Source organism: Brachionichthys hirsutus, chromosome 14 (assembly GCF_040956055.1).
Source record: "Brachionichthys hirsutus isolate HB-005 chromosome 14, CSIRO-AGI_Bhir_v1, whole genome shotgun sequence".
Taxonomy (NCBI): domain Eukaryota; kingdom Metazoa; phylum Chordata; class Actinopteri; order Lophiiformes; family Brachionichthyidae; genus Brachionichthys; species Brachionichthys hirsutus.
Window position 1 is genome coordinate 738,325 of NC_090910.1, and position 24,173 is coordinate 762,497.

The following is a 24,173-nucleotide window of genomic DNA, read 5'->3' on the forward strand; positions in this document are numbered from 1 at the left end:
GCATAGACCCCTACCTCCCCCACAATAGCCCAGACAAAGGGATTTTTTAAGACCCACATGGGTCCGCCATCTTTAAAAGACACTACTATGTGACAATGAAAATTAAACAATAACCCTAACAACAATATAAATACTGTGACTTTATTGTCATTATTTTGCATGGAGTCTGACACATTTATCTGCGGTGGAAACAATTCAGGCCGTTCTGCCGCGGGACACCTTCATGCAGAACGGAAGGCACATGCATATTTGTCCAGTCTTTCCTGAAGTTGGAGAATTTAAAAGTAGCTTTTCAAACCAGAACCATAAATGTTACCGAATAATGGAGCCGATGCTGTGTGGGATATATGTTCCATGTTGCATTCATACCATTCATACGGCTTTTAACATTTTCGGACCACTTTGATAACTTTACAGAACTTTGTTCTGATTTGAGGCAGATCTACACACATTCAGCTCTGAATCTCAACAGATCATCTGAGCTCAAAGCGCCCAGTGTCCTGCAGATGAGACCCGAGGCCGTGCTCCCTGGCCTTATCAAGAGTCAGTACACAACTTGTATTGCTACACGTCGGCTCAACCTCGATAGAGATGGTGTCTGCCTCACAAATCAAATCAGGGATCTGATTTCACAATAAAGGAGCTTGATAATAAAAGCTCCGCCCCCAGTCTGCTTTTGGACATGTTTGGAACCACGAGCAAAGTAGAACTTTGGGGCCGCAGGGTTCCAGAGCAGCAATGTGATATAATGTGGCGGTGGCGCAGGTGGTTGAGCGGGTCGTCCTATGATCAAGAAGTTGGAGGTTAGATTCCCGGCTCCGGCACTTGTGTGCCGGAGCCGGGAATGTAGTGTGAATGTGTGAATGTAGTGAGCGAGTGAATGTCGGTGGTGGTCAGGAGGACTGATGGCGCAGCTTGGCAACCTCGCTCCTATACCACCACTGAGTGTGGAGTGAATAAATAATGCAGTTGACCTTTGACTTTCTCATAGAAAATCACAATATAAGTCCAAAGCATTATTATTATAATGAGCTCCTCAAGATATGGTGGGGCCTGGCTGCATATTCAGGCTCTAACAGGGAGCCGATGCTAGCACAGGGCTAATGCTACCGCTTTCTTTAAACTGAAAATCATTCCCCCTCCAATTCAAAAAAGAATTGCAACCACGACCCCGTTTTTAGAAAAACCACCATCCACATGTAACCGCATAAGCGCGTTGTTAAACACATTCATTCGCATGCCAGACCAATCGGCTGTGTACTTCCCCAAACCCTATCCAATCAGAACGCTCCTCCTCTCATTGTCACTTTCACCAAGCATGAAACACGGCGCCAGGCTGGTACGTGTGGCCCGACAAGGAGGCAGAATCGCTCCTAAACATAGTTTGGAAGATACAGTCAACAAGTAAACAACAAGTGATAAGATCTGAAGGCATCCGTGCTGTTTCTGAACGTAAACGCGGGTCGCACACGTGAGGTCACAGTGGTTTTTGTGGCCTGGCAGTGACGTTTCTAAACCTAAAAGCACCGGGGAAAAAGGAGAAATCTAACACAGGCATCCAGACGCAAACGGAGTTTTCAAAAGTCTTCACTCTGGGTTGTCAGAAACCTTCGTTTTTAGTGGCAGAAATCCATCCACCTGTCTGTCAGTGATGAACTGCAGTAATCCAGCCTGGAAGTAACACATATATGGACTAGTGTACACGGTGACTTAGTCTAGAATTGACAACATTTCTGAGATGTTTCGGGCCAAGAATCAGAACGTTTGATTTAGCAGGAAGTTTGAAGCCGAGCTAAGTGGTTGATTTATTGTTTGGACAGTTACACAGTGTTTGCTACTAATATTCCCTCAGGCCTAAGGCAATCATATAAATAGTGAATAAATTAGGGTAAAAGCACCAAACTCTGTTGAGTCCATATCTAAATGTTCAGTCTGTGGACGATTCATTATAAACTCGTACAAACTGAGCGCGATCGGATAAATACGACCTAAACCAGTTAAAAACTGAATGTTAGATTCTATGACAGAATCTGATGCTGGACTAGGACCACGTAAGATCAGCACAGAGACAAGTCCGTTACTCAAGGTCATCTAAAGGCAATCTGTGACTTTCATTCGTGCTGTCTCTGTGCTACGATGAACTCTCAATCCTCATTGGAAATTTCACCCAAATTATTGTTTTGTAAAAACTCACACAGCTGACTGGAAACTGCTTTCTCTAAAATATTGCATTGGTCACTTCGCAGCGACCTGAACATCGGGGAGACCACACAACCGCTCCACAAGCGTACGGCTCAACACAGGAGAGACAGGCAGTCCACCTGCACCTGAAAGACACAGGACACTCCTTTGAGGACATTAATGTCCAGGTGTTAGCCAGGGAAGACAGGTAAAAGACACAGGACACTCCTTTGAGCACAGTAATGTCCAGGTGTCAGCCAGGGAAGAGAGGTGGTTTGAGAGAGGAGTTAACAAAGCCATTTTTGTCAAACTGGAGAAACCACCTCTGAACAGCAGAGGAGGATGAAGACACCATCGATCAGCAACACAAAATGCAATACTGACCTCTGTCACCAAAATACATGACCCCCAGTCACACCTGAATCCTTCTGGACCTCACCGCAGCATTGGACACCATCAGCCATTCCATCCTCCTGTCCCGCCTCAAGACTACCCTCAACATCACCGGCTCCGCTCTGTCCTGGCTTCAGTCCTACCTCACAAACCGACAACAGTTTATTCACATCAATCACTGCTCCTCCTCTACAGCCCCACTATTACAAGGTGTCCCCCAAGGTTCAGTGCTTGGTCCTCTCCTCTTCATCCTCCCGCTTGGCAACATTATCCGTCGTCATTCCCTCCTTTTCCACTGTTATGCTGATGACATACAACTCTACATTTCCACTAACTCCATAGACTCCAAGGTCCACTCCACAGTCACCAGCTGCTTAACCGACATCAAAACTTGGATGAAACAAAACTTCCTCAAACTGAACAGTGACAAAACAGACATAATCATCATTGGTTCCAAAAACATCACACAATCCACCCAACAGTTTGGCCTGAATTTTGACAATACCACCCTCACTCTTGGCGTCCTCCTCGATTCTACACTGTCATTTCAGCAACATGTTAAACAAATAACCCGGACTGCATTCTTTCAGACTACTCCTGCTCTGTCTTGCTATCGCTTCTCTATCCATCTCCTTGTTTTTGACTATCCTCCGATCTACCATTCTCTCTCTCTCTCTCTCTATCAACCCAGCCGGTCAGACAGATGGCCGTCCACCATGAGCCTAGGTTCTGTCCAAGGTGTCTGCCTGTTAAAGGGAAGTTTTTCCTTGGCTTCGTCTCCAAAGTTCTTGCTCTTGTGGGTCAAGTTGGGTTCTGTGTTTCCCTGCTAATCCTGTAAAGTGCCTTGAGATGACTTCCTGTTATGATCTGGTGCTGTAGAAATAAAACTGAATTGGATTGAATTGAATTGGAGGGAAGGGAGACAGCAAAAAAGGAAAGAGGATCTTAAAAGCTAGAGACAGTCTGCAAGGAGACACGATGAGATGAGGAGAGGAAAAAGATGAGCGGGTGGGTAGAAACAGAGGACGAGACAGACCTTTAGTGTGTGCGCAGATTAATTAGAATCCTTCTGGACTGTCATTAGAGCTCATTAAAAGGACCCACAGCAATACTGGTATCACACAATGAGCCGGACTGAGCCCTCGTCCAACACCCACCACGGCCTGCTCTTCTCACACAGGCTGTTAATGCGTGGGTGGATGTCTGTAGGCATTTTAATGGTCATTGTATTGTATTAGTGGATGGTATGTTGCCAAGTTAGCAACGTGCACAAATCCCTAGATGGGTCCATGTAAGTGTGCAACCAGTCAAGTTGTTCCCGAATCACCTCCCATATTATACCACGTGTTAGATGTGCATCCATACGTGTGTGTCTTATAGTTGGTATGTAGATGAAGCATTATGCTAATGATATTGGGGTTTTTTTAAGTCTCTGCAGGCCCTCTTAGCATAAATGATGCTCCCCAGCAAGCCAGGCGAGCAGCGCTCAACACTGCTAAAGGGCCGAATTAACCATTCCAATCCCAGATCATGTTCATTGTCAATAAGGAATGGTCTGTGCAATATAATGTGAGTGTTCAGGGGTGCTTATTACTGGGTATCCATAGTGGCACCAAATGATAATACTACAACATCATCTTCTAAATTGGGTAACAAGTTCATTTCCATTCATTATGACTGGACACGTTTTGTTTTGTGGGGTGTAACATCCACCAAGCAGGCGGTACTTTAAACTGTTGTCTTGGTTTATTTGTAAGCAGGAGTGTGTCCAGGAGACCAGGTGGAAAGAAGCAAGGCTAGAAGCTCAGGAGCAGGATTCAAGTTGTTTATAATGGAGGAGAGGAAAGAGGAATGGAGGAGAAGTTATCTTGAATTCCTTCAAGTTGGTGCAGAGTGTTCTAGAGGAGCACTGAGTGTCAGACTGATGAGTTTGAAGATTGAGGACAAAGCAGAGGACAAAGTGGTGGAAGCTGAAGAATGAAGAGTGTTGTGTGTCTTTCAGGGAAGAGGTGAGACAGGCTTTCGGTGGACAAGAGAGGCTTCCAGAAGACTGGAATACAACAGCTCAGGTGATCAGGGAGACAGGTAGGAGAGGACTGGGTGTGTCTTCTGGAAGGACCTGCTGGTGGATCCAGGAAGTGCAGAAGTATATACACAGGAAAAGAGGTTAGATAAGAAGAAGATTCAAGATTCAAGATACTTTATTATCATTATGCGAGCATAATAAAATTGTGTGAAGGCCCATGGCTTAAGGCACACATCATAACATAATCAAATCAAAAACTAAATTCTCTCTCTTAAGAAACAATATATATATACACACAGAGAGAGTGTGAATCAGGCAGTAGTGCAGAATAGCAACAGCAGCAACAGGGCAGGCATAAAGCGTCCCAGATCGCTACGAGGGAACGACTGCTTTCACAGCTCGGGGGAAGAAGCTGTTCCTGAGCCTCGCTGTGCTGCTTCTTATTGTCCTGAACCGCTTCCCTGATGGGGGCGGGACAATATTTAGGGCTGCTACGGATAACCTGGACGAGTACACGGACACGGTGACCTCATGGATCAGCTACAATGAGGAGCGCATTGTACCAACGCGCACCAGGGTGAGTTACGCTAACGACAAGCCCTGGTTCACGCCGAAGCTCAGCCAGATCAGACGTGAGAAAGAGGCAGCACGCAGGAGCGGAGACAGAGACAGCTACAAGGAGGTGAAGTACAGGTTTAGCAGGGAGCTGAAGAACGCTAAATCAGTATATTCACGCAGACTCCAGCAGCAGTTCTCTGCCAACGACCCTGCAGCAGTTTGGAGGGGGGGGGGGGCATTACCAACTACAAGCCCAAAGCCCCCCGAGCTCTGAACGACCTGCCGCTTGCCCAGCGCTTAAACATGCACTACTGCCGCTTTGACCAACCAGCCCCCCACACCCCTCCAGTCACCCCCTCCTCCACCCACAACATGGAGGGCAAACCGCCAAATGCCTCCATAGACACCCCCACTGTCCTCTGCATCCAGGAGCAGGATGTGCACAGACAGTTCACAAAGCTGAACCCCCGTAAAGCTGCGGGGCCGGACAATGTTTCCCCCCCCCACCCTGAAACATTGTGCCAGTGAGCTGACTCCTGTCTTCACAGACATCTTTAACACCTCCCTGGAGTCCTGTCATGTTCCAGTGTTCAAGTCCTCCACCATTGTTCCTGTCCCCAAGAAGCCAAGGATCACAGGACTTAATGACTACAGACCGATAGCGCTGACATCTGTAGTCATGAAGTCTTTTGAGCGCCTGGTTCTCCACCACCTGAAGACCCTCACCGCCCCCCTCCTGGACCCGCTGCAGTTCGCCTACCGAGCCAACAGGTCTGTAGACGACACAGTCAGTCTGGTCCTCCACTTCATCCTGCAGCATCTGGACCAGGAACCTACGCCAGGATCCTGTTTGTGGACTTCAGCTCTGCGTTCAACACCATCCTCCCGGGACTGCTCCAGGACAAGCTGCTCCAGCTCAACGTGCCCGACTCCCTCTGCTGGTGGATCACCGACTTCCTGACGGAGCGGAGGCAGCATGTGCGGCTGGGGTCTACGGTCTCGGACACCCTGACTATCAGCACCGGATCCCCCCAGGGCTGTGTACTTTCCCCCTGGCTCTTCTCCCTGTACACCAACTGCTGCACCTCCAGCCTTCAGTCCGTCAAACTGATTAAGTTTGCGGACGACACCACCCTCATCGGGCTCATCTCGGACGGTGATGAGTCGGCCTACAGGAGGGAGGTGGACCGGCTGGTGTCCTGGTGTAGCAGCAACAACCTGGAGCTGAACAGCCAGAAAACAGTGGAGATGATTGTCGACTTCAGGAAAGTCACAGCCCCACCGTCCCCCCTCTCCCTCACATACTCCCCTACCCCCATCTCCATCGTGGACTCTTTCCGCTTCCTGGGCACCACCATCACCCGGGACCTCAAGTGGGAGACGACCATCAGCTCCCTCATCAAGAAGGCTCAGCAGAGGATGTACTTCCTGCAGCAGCTGAGGAAACTCAAGCTGCCGACCCAGATGTTGGTGCAGTTCTACACCTCCATCGTGGAGTCCGTCCTCACCTCCTCCATCACCGTGTGGTACGCTGGCGCCACCACCAGGGACAGACACAGAGTGCAGCACATTGTACGTGCTGCGGAGAAGGTGATTGGCTGCAAGCTGCCATTGCTCCAGGACCTGCATGTTTCCAGGACTCGGAGGCATGCAGGTCGGATCACAGCCGACCCTTCCCACCCTGGACATGGACTCTTTGACCCTCTCCCCTCAGGCAGGAGGCTACGGTCCATCCGGACCAGAACCTCCCGCCACAAGACCAGCTTCTTTCCCTCAGCCGTACGACTAATGAACACTTAATAATTCTGTCCCGGACTCCTGAATACAACTTGCACTTTTCCATTTACACTGCGTGATGACGCTAGTTTACTGCTGCTAGTACACATCTGTGTAACCACTCCGGCTGCTGTTGATGTCTGTACTTGTATGGTCTTTGTATTTTGTCCTTAATGTTAGATGTAGCACGACTTCACCGAGAAACATTCCTAGTCTGTGAACCCTCACTGACAATGGCAATAAACCACTTCTGATTCTGATTCTGATTCTGACAAACAGTTTGTGGCCCGGGTGGGTGGGGTCTGTGGCGATGCGTCTGGCCCTCCTCTGGACTCTGGAGGTGTAAACAGAGTCCAAATCAGGCAGACGGTGACCCACAATCCCCTGAGCTGTCCTCACCACGCGGGATAGGTCCTTCCTGTCCTGCGCCGTGCAGCTGCCGTACCACACGGTCGCACTGAGACACAGGATGCTCTCTATCGTGACCCGGTAAAAGTCTTCAAGCAGCACAGAGGAGAGTCCAGCCCGCTTCAGCTTCCTGAGGAAGAAGAGCCGTTGCTGGGCCTTCTTCACCAGGTGTCTGGTGTTGAGTGTCCAGGAGAGGTCAGAGGAGATGTGGATGCCCAGGAATTTAATGTTCTCTACACGCTCAACTGCTTCCCCTCGTATGCACAGGGGGGCGTGTTCAGTCTTCCTGGACCTCCTGTAGTCCACTATGACCTCCTTGGTCTTGCTGGTATTCAGAACAAGGCTGTTAATCGAGCACCACATCATCAGGTTCTGGACCTCCTCTCTGTAGTGGGTCTCATCGTTGTTGGAGATGTGACCCACCACAGTGGTGTCGTCCGCAAACTTCACAACCAGGTTTGTGGAGTGGATGGCAGAGCAGTCGTGGGTGAAGAGAGCAGGGCTGAGAACACAGCCCTGGGACATCCCAGTGTTCAGGATCAAAGGGGAGGATGTGGTGTCTCCTATCCTCACCACCTGGGGCCGGTTGCTGAGGAAGTCCCTGACCCAGGAGCAGAGCGGTGGAGACAGTCCCAGGCTGTGGAGCTTCAGAGCCAGCATGTCCGGTGGGACGGTGTTAAAAGCTGAACTGAAGTCCACAAACAGCATCCTGACGTAGGTGTTGGGCTGCTCCAGGTGAGTCAGGGCCGAGTGCAGTGTCAGCGAGACGGCGTCCTCCGTGGAGCGGTTCCCCCTGTAGGTGAACTGCAGACTGTCCAAGCCAGCAGGGACGGCGTCCTTGATGTGTTTAAGGAGGATCCTCTCGAAGCACTTCATCTCCACCGGAGTCAGAGCAACAGGGCGGTAATCGTTGAGGCAGGAGATGGATGATTTATTGGGTACCGGCACAATGATGGAGGACTTAAGGCAGGCAGGGACGGTGGACAGCTGCAGGGACAGGTTGAAAAGTCCAGGAAAACCCCTGCCAGTTGGTCAGCACACAACTTCAGTGTCCGTCCTGACACGCCATCTGGCCCCGCAGCCTTGTTGGTGTTGATCCTCCTCAGGCTGAGGAAACCTGGTGCAGCTGCAGGACGAGCGGCTGATGCTGCACCTCAGGCTGGGGCAGATCCACAGACCTTCTGCTGCTCGGAGAGTCGAAGCGTGAGAAGAATCTGTTCAGGGTGTCGGGCAGGGTGGAGCCGTGGCTGGCGTGCTGGTCCCTGCGTTTGTAGTCCGTCACAGCCCTGATGCCTTTCCACATGTCACGTGGGTTCTTGTTCTCAAAGTGCTCCTCAATGCGCTGCTTGTATCTGTGCTTTGCCTGCTTGATGCCTCTTTTTAGCTCACTCCGTGCCCTGCTATAGGCCAGCCGGTCTCCTGCTCTGTAGGCTGCATCCCGGGCTCTGAGCAGAAGCCGCACCGTGCTGTCCACCCACGGTTTCTGGTTCGGAAAAACCGTGATCGTCTTTGTGGGAAGGACAGCATCAGTGCAGAAGTGAACATAGGAAAGCACAGATGACGTGTACTCCTCAAAATCTGCATCCTCTTTGAATACCTCCCAGTACGTGTGCTACGTACCGATGCTGTCCTTCAACATAGTATTATAGTCAGGAGCCTAGGAGCCTCACGGAGTGATACGTACCGGTGCTGTCCTTCAACATAGTATTATAGTCAGGAGCCTCACGGAGTGATACGTACCGGTGCTGTCCTTCAACATAATATTATAGTCAGGAGCCTCGCGGAGGGATACGTACCGGTGCTGTCCTTCAACATAGTATTATAGTCAGGAGCCTCACGGAGTGATACGTACCGGTGCTGTCCTTCAACATAGTATTATAGTCAGGAGCCTCACGGAGTGATACGTACCGGTGCTGTCCTTCAACATAGTATTATAGTCAGGAGCCTCACGGAGTGATACGTACCGGTGCTGTCCTTCAACATAGTATAATAGTCAGGAGCCTCACGGAGTGATACGTACCGGTGCTGTCCTTCAACATAGTATTATAGTCAGGAGCCTCGCGGAGGGATACGTACCGATGCTGTCCTTCAACATAGTATTATATTCAGGAGCCTCACGGAGGGATACGTACCGGTGCTGTCCTTCAACATAGTATTATAGTCAGGAGCCTCACGGAGTGATACGTACCGGTGCTGTCCTTCAACATAGTATTATGGTCAGGAGCCTCACGGAGGGATACGTACCGATGCTGTCCTTCAACATAGTATTATAGTCAGGAGCCTCGCGGAGGGATACGTACCGATGCTGTCCTTCAACATAGTATTATGATCAGGAGCCTCACGGAGGGATACGTACCGATGCTGTCCTTCAACATAGTATTATGATCAGGAGCCTCACGGAGGGATACGTACCGATGCTGTCCTTCAACATAGTATTATAGTCAGGAGCCTCGCGGAGGGATACGTACCGATGCTGTCCTTCAACATAGTATTATGATCAGGAGCCTCACGGAGGGATACGTACCGATGCTGTCCTTCAACACAGGTTGCAAAACACTGGTCTAAACCGAAGTGAAGCAAACTCACTTGGATCTTATCGTCATCCCCGGTGGATTAACCAAAGAACTCCAACCGTTCAGCGTTAAACTGCGAGCTGCGTGGGAGCGTTGGACGACAGAAGGAGAACACACGTTCACCAAGACAGGGAGGGGACACCGGGCGAGTTTCATCTTGAGAATAAGTTGAATAAAGTTTGACTTATTTTGGATGGTGGTGTATATTTCTTTGTATTTTGATATATTTGTGATTACAGAGTGCTTGTTATTGTTTATGTTCTGTAACAAAAATTCAATAAAATCTATGTACAAAAGAAAAAAACACTAATCCCTTCGTTTTCGTCTTTATCAATTTTGAAATCGATTTATTTTGCTCGAGGAGTTTTACGTAAGCTGGCGTCATGGCTCGTTGAGAGTTGGGTTGGTGACGTCACTGGCGACGAAAGTTGGGAGGAAGCGCTAGAGCCTCATCTGGGATTTGTTTATTACGACGGAGAGAAACAAAAAAGCTAACTGTGAGTACTTCTCTCAGTAGCCCCCCGGCTAGCAGTTAGCACCGCAAAGGAGAGAACAATAACGGACTGCTTTCACCGACAACCGAAGAGCTGCTGGTCAGTAAACATGCAGGAACACCACAAGTGGGAAGATGCACCCGTTAATATGTTTATTGAGACGGGCTTGTCTACGAGACTGTGTGACTCGATGGCCTTCAACAAGTTTAGCTTCTCACTGGAGCCAAAATTCAAATCAGCCGGTGCTGCACGACGGAATAACGATATTAAAGGCTGCGAGAAAGATGACCCTCTGTGTGGATGGTTGGAGCAAGAGAGGATGAACAGCATCCTCCATGTTTGTATCATCCACCTGGAGGCTCTGCTTAACCTGCACCGACTGGAGCTTCCACACACTGGGGGCGGCTAGCTTGAAAACTTGAAATGTATAATTGTCACACTGACATCATCGTTATTGTCATGTCATGATTTCATATCTAATATTGGGCTTCATTATAAATACAGTAGTCCCTCGATATAATATGCTTCCACGACCTCGCTGCTTCGTGAAGTTTTTTAATGCAATTTTGCACTTTTCTTTTTTTGCATGAATTCACATTGAACGTGTTCTGCATCCTGATTGGCTAAAGGACTACTGTGCCACTGTCAATCAATCTTCTTGTGTTTCCTGTACAGTACAGAATGCGCTCAACTAGCCAAATTGACATCAGCAGCGTTACTTTGAAGTAGAGTACTGTACTGTATACTGTCCTGTACTGTACAGTATTTGCAAGACCCACAATGCCGACAAAACGTTCTGCGCCGACAAAGACACCTGTAGTTGCATCCAAAAGGCAGAGGAAGACGCTAACCATCGCACAAAAAGCTGTACTTCTGGACATGCTAAAGGAAGGTAAAAGTTACGGCTGTAGGGCGGCATTACGGAATGAACGAGTCTTCGGTTCGTTACATAAAAAAGGAGGAAGATAACATAAGGGCGACAGCAGCAATATGTTTTAACAAGGAAGCAGGAAGGGTTGTAACTTCCCGCAACAAGAACATCGTAAGGACGGAGGCTGCTTTAGCTTTGTGGATCAGTGACTGCAGGAAACACAACATAATGCTGGATACCAACAACATCCGCACAAAAGCTTTAAAGCGGCGCAAGGACAAAGAGGCGCGGTTGGAGGAACTGTGAAATACGCGCGAGTCGCTATTAATCATTTCTCATGTGTTCAACCTCGTAGGTTGATCATTAAAATTTAATTAGTTTTTAAAAGCTAAAAGCTATCATATTTATTAGTAGGAAAACGTTTACTGTACTGTATAATTTTATTTCGCCAACAAATGTTTAGTTCTGAAAATAGGTTTTGATCGTTGGTTTCATTCTATAATACTGAAACAATCAGCGCCCCCCCCCTGCGATGTCAGGGGGGGCGCCTGTGACCGCGGAGAAAATGTTTTTTTGCCTTATGAGAGTAAAGTGTAATTGCACATCCACTCCAGTAGTTGGCAGTGGCGCCCTGATTGTCAGAGTGCGCGCAGGGAGGATTAGCAGAAGAAGAGCGGTCGTAAACAATCTACGGTGGGAGACCTGGCTTCCTCATTTTCCGTTGCAGACTAAAAAAAGTGGTAATAAAGTTAGTCTTTGTTGTAAGTTGATCTATATTTCTTTGTATGTTAATAAGGATACAAGAGTGTTTTTTTTTTCGGGGGGGGGGGGGGGGGCGAAATGTATTTTTCTTCCTAGGGGGGGCGCGACAGAAAATAATTGAGAAGCACTGCTTTAATGCAATAGCTTTCATGTGTCATTTATATTAGCTCACACAAATACTCCATCCATCTGTTCTTGGTCCGGGCCCGCGAGTCAAAAAGTTTACCCACCCCTGGGCTAAACTCTGGTCCGAGATTGTAAATGGTAAATGGACTGCACTTATATAGCGCTCCTCCGCGCAAAGTGCTTTACATGAGGCCTCACATTCACACTCCAGTGGGCGACTGCTGCCATGCAAGGTGCTGCCACTGGGAGCAATTCGGGGTTCAGTGTATTGCCCAAGGACACTTCGACATGCAGACAGTCAGAGCTGGGATTTGAACCACCTGATCACTGGACAGCCCACCCTACCAACTGAGCCACAGCCACAGCATAGCTTAGCAAATAACCAAAAGTATGAAAAACTCAAACTAATAAAAACTAAATTAAAGTAATAAAAACTAGCAAATCCTCTCTAAAAACTAACTAAAACTAACTGAATTAGAGAAAAGAAATTCAAAACTAACTATTTAATTAAACTATAATAACTATTCTAACCTTGCTGGTGATGCAGTCTTGGTTTGTCCACTCTTCCCGGCCAGCCGGGAACAAGAGTGGTTCCCGGCCAGCCGGGAAGAGTGCGGTGTCCTGAAGATCTCCGGGATGAGTTGGAGATTGGCGATAAAATTGTCTGAGTTATGTATCCCAGTGTCCAAGAGTTATTAAAGCAGTGTTATTCTCAATGAATAGTCCAGTCAGGAGCAGGAAAAAAACCCTGAACAACACGCTGAGTCTTGTGTTGTTCATGCGCCACCATCTTGGTCCTTATTGTTGTGGAATAAAATCCCTGCACGATTCCAGTGCAGCATTGTCATTCCAATCTTTGTTTGTTTAATATGTGCTAAATGTACTTGTAATTGCACCCTATCCTCTTATACAGGTGCATCACAGTCTGTTTGTGCGCTTGTGCCTTATTTCCCACTGCAATCAATAAAGTATTCCGATTCCGATTGATTCTGAAGCTTTTGTCCTAGTTATTTTTATGACATCAGTTTCAGAATTCAAACTAAGATCGTTAATGTTTATAGGGTTGGATTTTGAAAATGTAGAAAACATTATCAAATACTAGACAAGACAAAACAATAGGAACATTGAGAAGTGGTTTTGTATGAAGAGAACATAACCCTGTAACAAAGAAAGGAAGCAAAGAAAGGCAATCGTTCAAATGAAAGCCCTTCGGTCGTGTGTTTCTTGATTGAATTCAGCCTTTCTTCTGTGGTACCTCGTGTGCTGCAATAATAACAGAGAGAATGCTAATCAACTATCAATGATAGTTGATTAGCTATCTGCGACAGAATGGTGATGTATAATGCAGGGGATTACACTCATCAAAATGGAAGTGTTTATTACGATGAAAATACAGAGGATGTCACAACAAAAAACAAACCCAGGCCAGATCAGGATTGCTAGAAAACACTAGGAGAATATTTATTCCCATTATAATGAGGACAAAATTACTGTAAATAGAGAGAAAATGGTAAAGAGAGAGAGAGAATCGTAGGCTTTTACAATACTGTATTGTGACTCTTCTTCCTCTACATTGCCCGACTGAATTGCAGTGACCTCGAGCGATTCTTGAACAAATAAGATTGCTTCTGTGTGTGCATTATTTTCTGTTGACATTTGCTAAGCACTAGAGCTGCTGGTCATGGGAGAAAGATGAGGGGATGAAAATGTCTCTGGAGCTACCAGAGCCTTGCATTTTCTGTGTGTGTTTGTGTATGTGTGAGAGAGAAGGAGAGAGAGAGAGAGAGAGACGCAATGTGATTGCCATTCAGCAGAACTTCACCAGAGCTTTGTTTCTGACAGCTGGAGCTAAAGGTTATGTTGCTTTTTTCCCACTACTTTTGCATTTGTACAATGCAATACAATACTTTATTAATCTGCCCCTTGAAGGGCACTTTGGCTGCTGCTGGTCGCAGCGTGCGCATGCGCCCGGGCAGTGCGGGTGAAGTGTCTTGCCTAAGGACACAACGACAGCGTACACACGCGCCCGAGCCGGGGATCTAACCTCCAACCTTTCGGTCACAGGACGACCCTCTCAACCACTGCGCCACTGTCTATTCGTTTCTTTAAATACAGTATTTTTCTTGGTGGTGCCACATTGAAACTGTTCTAACATGCACAAATTAGAGCTGATCTTGTGTGTATTTGTGTATTCATTCATTGTTGATTACAAATATACAGTATGTCTGAATCAGAATCAGTTTATTGTCAATGAGGATTCACGGACTAGGAATTTTCCTCAGTGAAGTCGTGCAACATGAAACAGTAATGACAATAATAGATGAAGGAATGATAAAACACCTTCATGATAGTTCGATGGAGTGATAAAACATCGTCATGATAGTTCAGTAAAGGAATGATGAAATATTTTCATGATAGTTTAATAAAGGAGTGATAAAACACCGTCATGATAGATTAATAAAGGAGTGATAAAACACCGTCATGATAGTTCAGTAAAGGAGTGATAAAACACCGTCATGATAGTTCAGTAAAGGAGTGATAAAACACCGACATGATAGTTTAATAAAGGAGTGATAAAACACCGACATGATAGTTCAGTAAAGGAGTGATAAAACACAGTCATGATAGTTCAGTAAAGGAGTGATAAAACACCGACATGATAGTTCAGTAAAGGAGTGATAAAACACAGTCATGATAGTTCAGTAAAGGAGTGATAAAACACAGTCATGATAGTTTAATAAAGGAGTGATAAAACACCGTCATGATAGTTCAGTAAAGGAGTGATAAAACACAGTCATGATAGTTCAGTAAAGGAGTGATAAAACACCGACATGATAGTTTAATAAAGGAGTGATAAAACACCGTCATGATAGTTCAGTAAAGGAGTGATAAAACACTGTCACGATAGTTCAATAAAGGAGTGATAAAACACCGTCATGATAGTTCAGTAAAGGAGTGATAAAACACAGTCATGATAGATTAATAAAGGAGTGATAAAACACCGTCATGATAGTTCAGTAAAGGAGTGATAAAACACCGACATGATAGTTTCATAAAGGAGTGATAAAACACCGTCATGATAGTTCAGTAAAGGAGTGATAAAACACTGTCACGATAGTTCAATAAAGGAGTGATAAAACACCGTCATGATAGTTCAGTAAAGGAGTGATAAAACACCGTCATGATAGTTCAGTAAAGGAGTGATAAAACACCGTCATGATAGTTCAGTAAAGGAGTGATAAAACACCGTCATGATAGATTAATAAAGGAGTGATAAAACACCGTCATGATAGTTCAGTAAAGGAGTGATAAAACACTGTCACGATAGTTCAATAAAGGAGTGATAAAACACCGTCATGATAGTTCAGTAAAGGAGTGATAAAACACCGTCATGATAGTTCAGTAAAGGAGTGATAAAACACCGTCATGATAGTTCAGTAAAGGAGTGATAAAACACCGTCATGATAGATTAATAAAGGAGTGATAAAACACCGTCATGATAGTTCAGTAAAGGAGTGATAAAACACAGTCACGATAGATTAATAAAGGAGTGATAAAACACCGTCATGATAGTTCAGTAAAGGAGTGATAAAACACCGACATGATAGTTTAATAAAGGAGTGATAAAACACCGTCATGATAGTTCAGTAAAGGAGTGATAAAACACTGTCACGATAGTTCCATAAAGGAGTGATAAAACACAGTCATGATAGATTAATAAAGGAGTGATAAAACACCGTCATGATAGTTCAGTAAAGGAGTGATAAAACACCGACATGATAGTTCAGTAAAGGAGTGATAAAACACCATCATGATAGTTCAGTAAAGGAGTGATAAAACACCGTCATGATAGTTCAGTAAAGGAGTGATAAAACACCATCATGATAGTTCAGTAAAGGAGTGATAAAACACCGTCATGATAGTTCAGTAAAGGAGTGATAAAACACCGTCATGATAGATTAATAAAGGAGTGATAAAACACCGTCATGATAGTTCAGTAAAGGAGTGATAAAACACAGTCATGATAGATTAATAAAGGAGTGATAAAACACCGTCATGATAGTTCAGTAAAGGAGTGATAAAACACCGTCATGATAGATTAATAAAGGAGTGATAAAACACCGTCATGATAGATTAATAAAGGAGTGATAAAACACCGTCATGATAGTTCAGTAAAGGAGTGATAAAACACCGTCATGATAGTTCAGTAAAGGAGTGATAAAACACAGTCATGATAGTTCAGTAAAGGAGTGATAAAACACCGACATGATAGTTCAGTAAAGGAGTGATAAAACACCGTCATGATAGTTCAGTAAAGGAGTGATAAAACACCATCATGATCATTCAGTAAAGGAGTGATAAAACACCGTCATGATAGATTAATAAAGGAGTGATAAAACACCGTCATGATAGTTCAGTAAAGGAGTGATAAAACACCATCATGATCATTCAGTAAAGGAGTGATAAAACACCGTCATGATAGATTAATAAAGGAGTGATAAAACACCGTCATGATAGTTCAATCAGCTTCCTCAAGCTGTCGCTGCTGACCCCTCTTGCTCACTGCTATCAATGATGGTTCCAAGGTGATGATGATGAATATATTTATTAGAATGTTAGAGTACAAGTACAGTCAAACAGTAGCATGTATTACAGTACAAGTACAGTCAAACAGTAGCATGTATTACAATACAAGTACAGTCACACAGTAGCATGTATTACAGTACAAGTACAGTCAAACAGTAGCATGTATTACAGTACAAGTACAGTCACACAGTAGCATGTATTACAATACAAGTACAGTCACACAGTAGCATGTAATACAGTACAAATACAGTCACACAGTAGCATGTAATACAGTACAAGTACAGTCAAACAGTAGCATGTATTACAATACAAATACAGTCACACAGTAGCATGTATTACAGTACAAGTACAGTCAAACAGTAGCATGTATTACAATACAAGTACAGTCACACAGTAGCATGTATTACAGTACAAGTACAGTCACACAGTCGCATGTATTACAATACAAATACAGTCACACAGTAGCATGTAATACAGTACAAATACAGTCACACAGTAGCATGTATTACAGTACAAGTACAGTCAAACATCCTGTCGAAGAGGAGCATTTCAAAAAAGCCCTTGCGGTCTTGGTTCCACTTGATTGACATTTAACAATACAAATGAAATACAAATAAATTACTTCACAGATGCAAAATAACAATAAATTAAAATTAAAAAGACACATAATGTGTACAACGTAGGTGGACAAAAAAGGGGGTGGGGGATTGACCCGGAGGGAGTCGTGATGACTATCTCCGTTTCTGCCCCCTGAAAAGATCTTGTATGATTGTACCTGCTCAATGACATGACCATTAATGAGGGTAGCGTCCCGCTGGTGAGGTGTCCTCCTAAAGTCTATCAACAGGTCTTTAGTTTTAGCTGCAGGAAAGAGTCCTCACACCAGAGGACGAAACCATCAACGGCTGGACCGTGGCTGCTCTCATCACCATGACTGAGTCATCAGCATATTCCTCTTGCCGTGTTTACTTTGACACATGTTTGTATATAAAATATACAATAACGGGGACAACACACACCCTTGTGTTTAACCGGTGGACAAGCACTTTTGGTCAGACAGTTTCCCGTTCACCCTGACTCTTTGTGCCTCTCTCTGTTATCTAAAGCGTGGAGAATCCACCCCAGCAAATTATTACTCAAATCAGTGTTCATGGAGCCTTCCAATCAGAACGTGGGGCTGGATTGTGTTGAAGTCGAGCGCGCGTCCCATTAGAGTCCCGGTGTTTAAAAAGCATACCCAGCAGGGTAACGGGTCCATCCTCGACTCCCCTGCGTGGCCGATAAGCAAACTGAAGGGGATCTAAAGCCTGTTGCGTCTGCTTTAAGAGCTCGTTTCTGATCAGTCTCTCAAACGTTTTCATTACGACTGAAGTCAGAGCCACCGGCCGAAAGTCATTTAATGTCTTAGGGCAGCTTGATTTTGGGATGGGGACCACAACTGCATCCTTCCAGATTTGAGGCACCTTTTGTAACAGTAAAGATCTATTAAATATATGGTGCAAGACAGGACTCAGCTCGTGTGCACAGGACTTGCACATGCTGCCTCCCGTTTGTCAGGAAGTTGGTGATCAACCTGCAGAGGGAGTCGGGCACGTCGAGCTGGAGCAGCTTGTCCTGGAGCAGTTCTGGGAGGATGGTGTTGAACGCAGACCTGAAGTCCACAAACAGGATCCTGGCGAAGGTTCCTGGGGAGTCCAGATGCTGCAGGATGAAGTGAAGGGCTGGACTACTGCAACTCCTTACTGTCCGGCTGCCCAAAAAAGTCTATTAAACATCTCCAGCTAATCCAGAATGCAGCAGCTCGTGTTTTGACGGGAACCAGACTGAGAGAACACATTTCCCCTGTTCTGGCATCTCTGCATTGGCTTCCTGTTAGAGAACGAATTGAATATAAAATCCCTCTACTTACTTTTAAAGCCCTCACTGGCCAGGCCCCTCCTTACCTTACAGAGATGATTATCCCATATTGCCCCACTAGGACCCTGCGGTCCCAAAACGCTGGCCTGCTCGTGGTTCCAAAAATTTCCAAGAGCAGACAGGGGGGCGGAGCTTTCAGTTATCAAGCTCCTTTATTGTGGAATCGGCTCCCCGTTTTGGTTCGTGAGACAGACACCATCTCTATGTTCAAGAGTAGATTAAAGACTTTCCTTTTTAACAAAGCTTATAACTAATCAATGCAGTAATCAGTATAATCAATCTGCTGTCATTAGGCAGCATTGGTGGCTTAACATCATGACACACTGAGCTCCTCCCCCTTTATCTGATTATTTATGTTATAAATATATGTGTGCAATATGTCTCTATTCCCCGTAGTCTTGTTCGCTCTCTCCCGCTGTTTGTCCCTCTCTCTCTTTCAGGTCCTTCTGTCCGTGGTGCTGCAGAACCTGGACCTGTGGCCAAAGGGCTGATGTCCACATCGCTAGCATTAGCATTTAGTTTTTGTCTGCTCCTGCTCTGTCTCGCTATCACTTCCCTATCCATCTCCTTGACTCGTCTCCGACCTGCCATTCTCTCTCTCTCTCTCTCTCTCTCTCTCTCAACCCAGCCGGCCAGACAGATGGCCGTCCACCATGAGCCTAGGTTCTGTCCAAGGTTTCTGCCCATTAAAGGGAAGTTTTTCCTTGCCTCCGTTGCTCTTGTGGGTCAAGTTGGGTTCTGTGTTTCCCTGCAGGTCTTTCCCTGCTAATCCTGTAAAGTGCCTTGAGATGACTTCCTGTTGTGATCTGGCGCTATAGAAATAAAACTGAATTGAATTGAATTGAATTGAAGGGCCAGATTGACTGCGTCGTCCAGAGACCTGTTGGCTCGGTAGGTGAACTGCAGCGGGTCCAGGAGGGGGGTTAGGGTCTTCAGGTGGTGGAGAACCAGGCGCTCAAAAGACTTCCTGACTACAGATGTCAGCGCTATCGGTCTGTAGTCATTAAGTCCTGTGATCCTTGGCTTCTTGGGGACAGGAACAATGGTGGAGGACTTGAAGCAGGCTGGAACACGACAGGACTCCAGGGAGGAGTTAAAGATGTCTGTGAAGACAGGAGTCAGCTCACTGGCACAATGTTTCAGGGTGGGGGGGAAACATTGTCCGGCCCCGCAGCTTTACGGGGGTTCAGCTTTATGAACTGTCTGCACATCCTGCTCCTGGATGGGGGGAGTGTCTGTTGAGACCTTTGATGGAGTTCCGTCCATGTTGTGGGCTGACTTGTAGTTGGTAATGCCCCCCCCCCCCCCCCCCCCTCCAAACTGCTGCAGGGTCGTTGGCAGAGAACTGCTGCTGGAGTCTGCGTGAATATACTGATTTAGCGTTCTTCAGCTCCCTGCTAAACCTGTACTTCACCTCCTTGTAGCTGTCTCTGTCTCCGCTCCTGCGTGCTGCCTCTTTCTCACGTCTGATCTGGCTGAGCTTCGGCGTGAACCAGGGCTTGTCGTTAGCGTAACTCACCCTGGTGTGCGTTGGTACAATGTGCTCCTCATTGTAGCTGATCCATGAGGTCTGGACATTCAAAGACATTCAAAGATGCTTTTCATTGTACATTATTCATTCTCTCCATACTTGGTGGTGGTGAAGCTACCATTGTAGACACAGCTGCCCTTGGGTAGATACAGCTGCCCCGGGCCAGACTGACAGGAGCAAGGCTGCCAATTTGCGCCATTGGCCCTCCTGACCACCACCAACATTCACTCGCTCACTACATTCACACATGCAATGTGGGTAAAGTGTCTTGCCTAAAGACACAACAACAGTGTACACATGTGCCAGAACCAGGAATCAAACCGCCAACCACTCTATCATAGGATGACCCGCTCAAACACCTGCGCCACCATTGATCAACGTAGTGTATATTCGGCTTCTGGAACAAGAACAATAGAAACCTGAGCACTAATTTCTTCACCAACATATACCTCATCATGTGCAATTTGTAATGTGAAGGAAAACAATGTGTTGCAAATTAAGTGCAATTACTAAATGCAAAGAACTGGATAATCTATCTGCATGCACTATTTATCCTTTTCAATTCGTGTTGTTATTCAAGAATCAAGAATCAAGAAATCTTTAATGTCATTCATACACTCTCATGCACGAACGAAAAACAGCACTCAGGTCCCAGCTCGAGGCACACAACACACATTCATTCAACTTAAAGTAAATATATACACAACATTAGAAAGTGACAAGTGGCAAAGTGACAGTGATTGCACGATCCCCGTTTGGGTCCAACACGGAAGCAGTGCAGAAAATTTGGCCTCCGAGTTATCCACTGTTCACAACCCTCACAGCATCAGGGAAGAAACTGTTTTTGAACCTGGTGGTTCTGGCCCTGATGCTGCGCAGCCTCCTCCCAGATGGGAGGGGGGAAAATAGTCCGTGTGCAGGGTGGGTGGGGTCCTTCATGATGCAGGTTGCCTTTTTCCTGCACCTCCTGCTGTAAATGTCACTCACGGTGGGTAGGCTGCTCTCCGAAGTCCTTTGGGCCGATTTAACCACCCGCTGCAGGGCCTTCCTGTCTGCAGCAGAGCAGCTGCCGTACCACACCGTGATGCAGGATGAGAGGACACTCTCCACCGCACACCTGTAGAAGGACGCCAGGACAGGGGAGCCCATACCTGCTCGCCTCAGCCTCCTCAGAAAGTAGAGGCGCTGGTGGGCCTTCTTCACTAAGGCGGCTGAGTTAGTCCTCCATGTCAGGTCGCTAGCGATGTGCACGCCCAGGTACCTGATGCTCTGGACCACCTCGACAGCCGCTCCTCCGATGTGGAGGGGAGGGGGGGTGTAGCCTCCTTTCCTGTAATCCACAATCATCTCCTTTGTTTTCTTCACATTGATGCAGAGGTTATTATCTCTGCACCACCGCACCAGATGTTCCACCTCCTGCATGTACTCCGACTCGTCGTCGTTGAGGATGCGTCCCACCACTGCTGTGTCGTCTGCGAACTTGACGATATGACTGCTCGGGTACTTGGCTTTGCAGTCATACGTCAGCAGGGTGAACAGCAGAGGGCTCAGAACGCATCCTTGAGGGGAGCCGGTGTTGAGGATGATGGGGGCGGAGGAGATGTTGCGGATTCTCACAGTCTGCGGCCTGTTCGTCAGGAAGTCCAGAACCCAGTTGCACATCGATGGGCTCAGCCCCAGTGTCACCAGTTTGTTGACCAGAGTCTGCGGGATGATGGTGTTAAATGCCGAGCTGAAGTCCAGAAACAGCAGCCTGGCATAAGCATCTCTGGTCTCCAGGTGACTCAGGGCCTCGTGAACCACTGAAGCGATCGCATCGTCGGTGGAGCGGTTCCTCCGGTACGCATACTGATGGGGGTCCACGCTGTCATCGACGCTGTCCTTAATGTGCCCCATCACAAGCCGCTCAAAGCACTTCATGACTATCGGAGTCAGAGCAACCGGCCGATAGTCGTTCAGGCATGAAACTGTGGAGGTCTTGGGGACAGGGATGATGGTGGCTGTCTTCAGACACGTCGGCACTGAGCCCTGGGACAATGAGGTGTTGAAGATGTCGGTCAGCACCTCGAAGAGCTGATCGGCACAGTCCCTCAGAACCCGGCCCGGGATGTTGTCTGGGCCTGCAGCCTTGCGGGGGTTGATCTTCCGCAGGGACCTCATCACATCCTCAGCAGCCAGACTGAGGGGCAGCTCACCTGGTGGAAGCGTGAGCTTTGTGCAGGGTGACGTGTTGGAGGCCTCAAAGCGAGCGTAGAAGGTGTTAAGGGCATCCGGAAGAGACGGGTCCCTGGGGCACTCCATGACTCTCTTTTTGTAGTCCGTGATGGTACTGATGCCCTTCCACATGCTCCGGGGGTCGTTGGAAGCAAAATGACCCTCTATTCTCCGAGCATAGGAGGCTTTGGCCCTCTTTACCCCCGATATCAAGCTTCTCCTCGCCGCTCTGAGTGCTGGAGCATCGCCAGACCTGAATGCTGAGTCCCGGGCTTTCAGGAGAGAGCGAACTTCACCGTTCAGCCATGGTTTCTGGTTGGGGTGAATAGTGACTGTTCTGGTGGTGGTCACATCCTCAACGCATTTGCTGATGAAGCCCAGGACAGATGATGTGTACTCCTCCAGGTCCATGTCTCCAGCATATGTTGCCGCTTCCCTGAAGATCTGCCATTCAGTCCGCTCGAAGCAGTCCTGCAGCTTGGAGGCAGCATCACCGGGCCACACAGTGGTGGATTTCTGTGTTGGGCGAGTGGACCTGCACACAGGACGATAGGAAGGGACCAGCATGATGGAGATGTGATCAGAGAGGCCGAGGTGGGGACGTGGGGTAGCCCTGTAGCTGTCCTTGCGGTTCGTATACACCCGGTCAAGCGTGTTGTTCCCCCGGGTTGCAATGTTGACATGCTGGTGGAACCGTGGCAAAATGTCCGTCAGGTTGACGTGGTTAAAGTCACCTGCAACCACGTAGAGCGCCTCCGGGTGCTTGTGTTGCTGTTTGCCGATGTTGTCGTGTAGCTCACGTAGCGCCTCGTTAGCATTAGCGCTCGGGGGGATGTAAACAGCTACGACGAACACGGCTGTGAACTCCCGTGGCAGATAGTGGGGCCGGCATCTGATCGTTAAATGTTCTACCGCCTCAGAACAGTGGCTGCTAACCACGGAACAGTTCGTGCACCAACCTCTGTTGATATAGACGCAGAGGCCTCCTCCTCGCGTCTTCCCCGACAGATGGTTACGATCCGCGCGGAAGAGTAGCAGGCCGTCGATCTGAACGGCGGAGTCCGGCACGCTGTTATTTAGCCACGTTTCCGTCAGGAGAAGCACGCAGCAATCCCGCATCTCTCTGTAGGTGTTAAGTCGCAGCCGCAGAAGGTCCATCTTGTTATCCAGCGAGCGAACGTTAGCCAGAAAGAGCGATGGAGCAGCCGGGCGAGTCGGGTTAGCCTTTAGCCTAGCTAGCAGGCCGCCCCGCTTGCCCCTCTTCTGCTTCCGGGCACACCGTCTCCGCTTGCCTCTGGGCCGCTGAACTCTGCTGCGCCAGCCCGATGTCCTCAGGAGCTGTAGCCTTCCAAGCGTGGCTCTGAGAGTTGGTGGAATAGTCGTCGATTGAGCATCGTTGACGCTCAAAAGCTCAGATACACCGTACTTTACCCGCTCACACTCACTTTTCTCCACACACTCATTCATACTAACGCCAAAACCATTCATACTAAAGCCAAGGCTGGGAGCTAGAGAAGCCGCTGCACCACAGCGCGCCGCCATCTTGTTTTTTTTACTGCTATTTGTATTTTATATTGTATCTAAGCACCAAACGGAGCAGCACTCCCAATCTCGTATATCCACTATGCAATGACAATAAAGGCTTTCTATTCTATACTTGAACTTAATATATTAAATGTTTAAATTTGACCATAACTCAGACGGAGTCAAAGAGCCCAGGTTCCAGTATGTGCAGGTTGCTATATATCCAGACACA

At 47.2% G+C, this 24,173-nt stretch overlaps 1 protein-coding gene across 1 annotated transcript in view; it reads right to left on the reverse strand.

The window, feature by feature from the left end:
- The window catches only part of snx7 (sorting nexin 7), a 96,512-nt gene extending 72,937 nt beyond the window's left edge, over positions 1-23,575 (reverse strand). Inside the window, exon 1 of the mRNA XM_068748191.1 lies at positions 22,769-23,575. Coding sequence (XP_068604292.1) covers positions 22,769-23,575 — 807 coding nt within the window. The remainder of the gene's footprint in view (positions 1-22,768) is intronic.
- Between the last annotated feature and the right edge of the window lie 598 nt (positions 23,576-24,173).